General features: G+C 30.5%; 1 protein-coding gene across 1 annotated transcript in view; it reads left to right on the top strand.

The window, feature by feature from the left end:
- Positions 1 to 1515: 1515 nt before the first annotated feature.
- The window catches only part of LOC139842503 (uncharacterized), a 66159-nt gene continuing 61674 nt past the window's right edge, over positions 1516 to 6000 (top strand). The window contains exons 1-4 of the mRNA XM_071832635.1: positions 1516 to 1644; positions 2153 to 2312; positions 2369 to 2454; positions 2830 to 2970. Coding sequence (XP_071688736.1) covers positions 1516 to 1644; positions 2153 to 2312; positions 2369 to 2454; positions 2830 to 2970 — 516 coding nt within the window. The remainder of the gene's footprint in view (positions 1645 to 2152; positions 2313 to 2368; positions 2455 to 2829; positions 2971 to 6000) is intronic.

Here is a 6000-nt window from a genome sequence, read left to right as displayed (position 1 = left end):
ATGCTCTGTATGTGTTAACAGTTTTGTTGTATTGTAGAGTCGGATATAGAATCAATCATATCAATTGTGTCATTTTATATTGTTATTAGCTGATTGTTACAGCAAAACAATTGAATACAATTAATTGATTACAATTGTATTCATACAATTGTTTACAATTGTATTCGTACAGGGACTAGCACAAAAATATCCAAAACTTCAGTTCCAGATCACTGATTCAATTACTATATTACCAATTACAACTATATTTTCTAGTATGATTACAAACAACAACCATATGTATTAAATTCAACACAACAACAAAACATAAAAAGAAAGAAAGTGTTACCTCTGATTGAATACGAAAACTACAGCTGAAGATGATGATCAACGAATGGATTAAACTTAAAAGCTATGAATGAATGAATGAATAGATAACTCTTGTACGTTCGTATTATTTTTTTATAAGATTTTATGGGTGATTATATAAGTTATTAGTTTTAGATAATTATAGTATAGTTAATTTTGTATTTTAATTATAAGTATAGTTTTCCTAATTAAAATCAAATTCAAACTCGATCGTAACAAACTTCCTATTTTTTAGCTCTTAGTATATTAATTGGACGTGTTAAATAATTTGTTATTTAGACGTGTTCATAGTTGGTGTTACGTCCAAGCCCAGTTAAGGATCCATTAAAAGTTTTAAACCGACCCAAGCCCAATTAAGGATCCATTTTAAGTTGCAAACCAACCCATTAGATGATATCGGTAACCGAGCTTCATATTTTATTTAAATATATACAGAAGATCAAAAGATCTTCTTCACTTGCTTCCATCCTTCGACATCGAAACTGCTTAACCTACTTTCGTTCGTGCATCTCTAAGTTGATCAGGTTATTCTTTTTTCTCGATCATCATTTATAATACTTCTATACAGTTATCGATCTATTAAAAATTGTTAAAGAAGTATTTTAATATGTTAAACTTTAGCTTCGACTTTTCTTAGGGTTTATACTCAAGCAACTATTTTTTTTTTACTTTAAAATTGCATAATCTATCACCAATTTAATGAATCTTTCTTTATTTGTTTGCTTTTTCATCGATTTGATTATTTGGTTCACATATTACGTAGAACCCTTAAAAATGCTTCATTAAAAATGCTTCATTGTCGGAACAGTCATGTGTATTTGTAAAATGATTCATTGTTGCAAGATTTTAACAATCTTGTTGCTTATGGTTTTTCTAACAAATTTTTTTATTATGAATGATAGAGTTAACAAATCCTTTTGCAATTTAATTATTATTTAAAGTATATAAATTTAAATTTTCTTATAGAACTTAAGACATCTTTTTGTTTCTTTACAACATCACAAAATTTCATAAGTATATAGACTTTCAGTATATCCTTATGTTAACAATTTTGGTGCCGTTTGACACGAATTTAAATTAATAATACATTGAAATAAGTATAAGGATTTTTCAATTGATATGTATCTGACATATGTTTGCTTAAATGCAATATTTAATGAAGAAAACATGGGTGATAATGACGACATTGTGATGATCATGGCTGAAGAGTTTGCTTCTGCAGTTGCACACGCTCCTCCAAGGTTGAAGTATACTCATGTCTGGTGTTTCTTAGACGTACCAAAAGGGAATGTTTTGGTAAGTTACTACTATTTTCATAAATAATATACTTGACTCAATCATTATTTATTGCATACATGTGTGCATTTGACACTTAGGGTGTGCTTGGTTCAAAATTTTGAATGGTAAGGGCAATAGAAAGGTAATGGTAATACAAATACAATGAGATTCATATTGTATGCAAGCACACCCTAAGTGTGCTTGCATACAATATTATTTATTGTATGCAAGCACATGTTAACATTTAAAATTTTGTAAACTAACACTGCTTGTAATATAACTCAACTTTGAATGTATACATCATCATTGAAATCTTATCTTGCATTACTATGAATTATATTATTTTCTATTAAAAGATTAGTTGAATACGACATAGTTTAATACTCGGATGAATTCTTTTGATTAGTTGTTTAAGACCCATTAACCACTTTAGGGTAACCCCAACCAAGCATGCCCTTACATATTTTACGTGTTCTTCACAAATATTGATGCATTGTTTAACAATTATAATACGAATGTGATTAAGCGTTTACCAAAAGAACTTCTTGAGAAAGCACCGGAGTTAAAGAAAGGAAATTCTTATCAATGCGTTGACATAGATGACCGAGTTCACACCTGGGGGCTTTTGGAGGAGAAGAACAGAAAAAAACCCCAACTTGTGTGTTTCTTCTGGCTAGAAGAAATTTGTTCGTTTATGTGGCTATAGTCCAAGGGACAAAATTTGGATGGTATTCAACCGCAGGCAGCAAAAGTTTGAATTTGCGTGGGATGACGTTCACAACTTCGATTGACAGTATGTGTTTGGGATGTTTGGGTATGGAAGCAGAGGTTAGGTTTCTGCATTTTTTGTGTTTGTATGGGCAGTTTCAGTAATTAGTAGGTATGAATGGTATTTGTGTTTGGGATGTTTAGATGCTTTTTTATGAAACTTTGGATGTGTAAGTATGGATGGTTCATTTTTTAAGCTAACGCGTTATGTGAATGTGAATCAGCGCGTAATGTTTTAATTGTAACTCCTTTGGTGAGGTAAATTGTGCAACCAATGTAATTAACTTTAAGAATTTGTTATGTAATTATGTTGATCGAAATGAATCCTGATTTATGTCCCATGGTTATGTCTATTTGTTGTTTACTTATGTCCAGATTTATGTCCAATGTCGGTGTTATTTCCAGATTAAGTGTTTGTGGTTTATGTTTATATAGGATAGAGGATTTCAAGTTTATGTTTATGGGCATGTGTATACGTGTTTATGGGGTCATGTTTACAGAAAACTAACTTCCGTTAATGTGCTACGGGGGTTATATGACAAATTAGACGTGTTAGGTTACTTAGACGTGTGCCTGGTAAGTATTTAGACGTGATAGCATAATTAGAAGTGTTCCTTGTGATGTTGTGTGCATCTTAGGTAGATTAATTAGCCTTGTTGTCAATTAGACGTGTTCCCGGTAAAACTAATTAGACGTGGTAACCAATTAGAGGTGTTATACTTATTTAGACGTGTTGCTGGTTTGTAATTAGACGTGCACCTTCTGTTGTTTAGACGTGTTCCGTATTTTTGACTAGTAAATTTAATTAGACGTGTCCCGATTGTTTAATTAGACGTGTTGCATCAATTATTAGTACGTGTTCCGATTTTATATTAAGTTTAATCTTAATTAGACGTGTTCCTTATGTTTAATTAGACGTGATATTTGGTAATCACGTCTAAATGAGGGGCACTATATGAGCCGAAATGTAGTAGTGACATGTAGTATATTAAGATGTATTAGTACACTTTTGAAAGACTTCATGACACATACCAAAGTACTTCTACTTAACAAAAATGCTTACAATTACATTTTCATTCATTTTCATCAACAATTCTACTCGTATGCACCCGTATTCGTACTCGTACAATACCCAGCTTCTAAATGTATTAACTATTGGCATATACACTCCGATGATCAGCTCTTAGTAGCCCTTGTGAGTCACTAAGACATATGAGAACCATTATTTGGCAACTAGCATGAAATATCTAACAAAAATACAAACTAATGGAGCCTATATGGAGACTCCATATTCACGTGAATGAGGTACCTCACAAACACATTCACTTTGCAATTTTCTTGAATCAAATTACTCTCTATCAAGTGTTCTTCCATTGTTCTAAGTGTTCTTCATCATCTTCAACAAAATCTAGCTCAATCTAGTTCATAAATCGTAACCTAGATCAACTTTCAAAACAACTACTCAAGTAAACTTCAAGAACATTTCCAAGTTTGCAAGACTACTTCCAAGCTTTCTAATCCATTCCAAGTAATCATCTAAGATCAAGGAACCTTTGTTGTTTACAGTAGGTTATCTTTCTAATTCAAGGTAGTATTCATATTCAAACTTTGATTCGATTTCTATAACTATAAACTATCTTAATTCGAGTAAAAATCTTACTTGAAGTTGTTTTTGTGTCATGATTCTACTCCAAGAACTTTCAAGCCATCCAAGAATCCTTTAAAGCTAGATCAATTTTTGTCATTTCCAGTAGGTTTACCTACTAAACTTGAGGCAGTAATGATGTTCTTAACATCATTCGATTCATATATATATAACTATCATATTCGAAGATTTAAACTTGTAATCACTAGAACATAGTTTAGTTAATTCTAAACTTGTTCGCAAACAAAGTTAATCCTTTTAACTTGACTTTTAAAATCAACTAAACACATGTTCTATATCTATATGATATGCTAACTTAATGATTTAAAACCTGGAAACACGATGAACACTGTAAAACCGGACATACGTCGTCGTAGTAACACCGCGGGCTGTTTTGAGTTTGATAATTAAAAACTATGTTAAACTTTGATTTAAAAGTTGTTCTTCTGGGAAAATGATTTCTCTTATTAACATGAAACTATATCCAAATATCATGGTTAAACTCAAAGTGAAAGTATGTTTTTCAAAATGGTCATCAAGACGTCGTTCTTTCAACTGAAATGACTACCTCTTACAAGATTGACTTGTAACCTGTATTTCTGACTATAAACTTATAGTTTTTCTTTTAGATTCATAAATTTCAGTTCAATATGAAACCATAGAAATTTGATTCACTCAAAACGGATTTAAAACGAAGAAGTTATGGGTAAAACAAAATTGGTTAAAAATGGTTAATTTGACTACGGGATGAATTTACAAAAATCTATACTAACCATATCCTAACTAACTTATATTGTATTATACATGTATTCTAACATATATTATGTAATCTTGAGATACCATAGACACGTATACAATGTTTTGACATATCATATCGATGTCATATATATATTATTTGGAACAACCATAGACACTCTATATGCGGTAAAGATCGAGTTAGCTATACAGGGTTGAGGTTAATTCCAAAATAATATATATACTTTGAGTTGTGATCGAGTCTGAGACTTGTATGCACTGGGTCGTGGATTGATTCGAGATAATATATATTGATTTATTTCCGTACTACTAACTGTGGACAATTATTTGTGGACTACAAATGTTGGACTATCAACTTAACAAACTTAAATCGTTAAAATGTAATAAAATATGGTATAATTATATTTGTCGATCATAATTTGATATATATATATATATATATATATATATATATATATATATATATATATATATATATATATATATATATATATATATATATATATATATATATATATATATATATATATATATATATATATATATATATATTATATAGGTTTGTGAATCAACCCGTGGCGAAGTCTAATTCTCGACGAATTGATAATCTGTGAAAGTAAGTTATAGTCCTACTTTTGAAATCTATTATTTTTGGGATGAGAATACATGTAGTTTTATAAATGTTTTACAAAATAGACACAAGTACGTGAAACTACATTCTATGTTTGAATTATCGAAATCGAATATGCCCCTTTTAGCTTGGTAGCCTAAGAATTAGGGAACTGGCCCCTAATTGACGCGAATCCTAAAGATAGATCTATGTGCACTAACAAGCCACAGTCAGAGAATTTGAACTGTTTTAGTACTTCGATTTTATCATGTCCGAAGGGAGTCTAGGAATGATGGGGATATTCTATATGCATCTTGTTAATGTCGATTACCAGGTGTTCATCATATGAATGATTTTTATCTCTATGTATGGGATATATATTTATGAAAATTGGAAACATGAAATCTTGTGGTCTATCATTACAATTTGATAAACATATAGGTTAAACCAATAACTCACCAACATTTTTGTTTACGTTTAAAGCATGTTTATTCTCAGGTGATTATTAAGAGCTTTCGCTGTTGCATGATAAATAAAGACAGGATTGGAGTCTGCATGCTTCTATTATATTGTTTAAAAATTGCATTCGAAGACT

The sequence above is a fragment of the Rutidosis leptorrhynchoides genome, chromosome 4 (assembly GCF_046630445.1).
Source record: "Rutidosis leptorrhynchoides isolate AG116_Rl617_1_P2 chromosome 4, CSIRO_AGI_Rlap_v1, whole genome shotgun sequence".
Lineage (NCBI taxonomy): Eukaryota > Viridiplantae > Streptophyta > Magnoliopsida > Asterales > Asteraceae > Rutidosis > Rutidosis leptorrhynchoides.
This window is presented reverse-complemented; position numbering and strand designations above follow the sequence as displayed.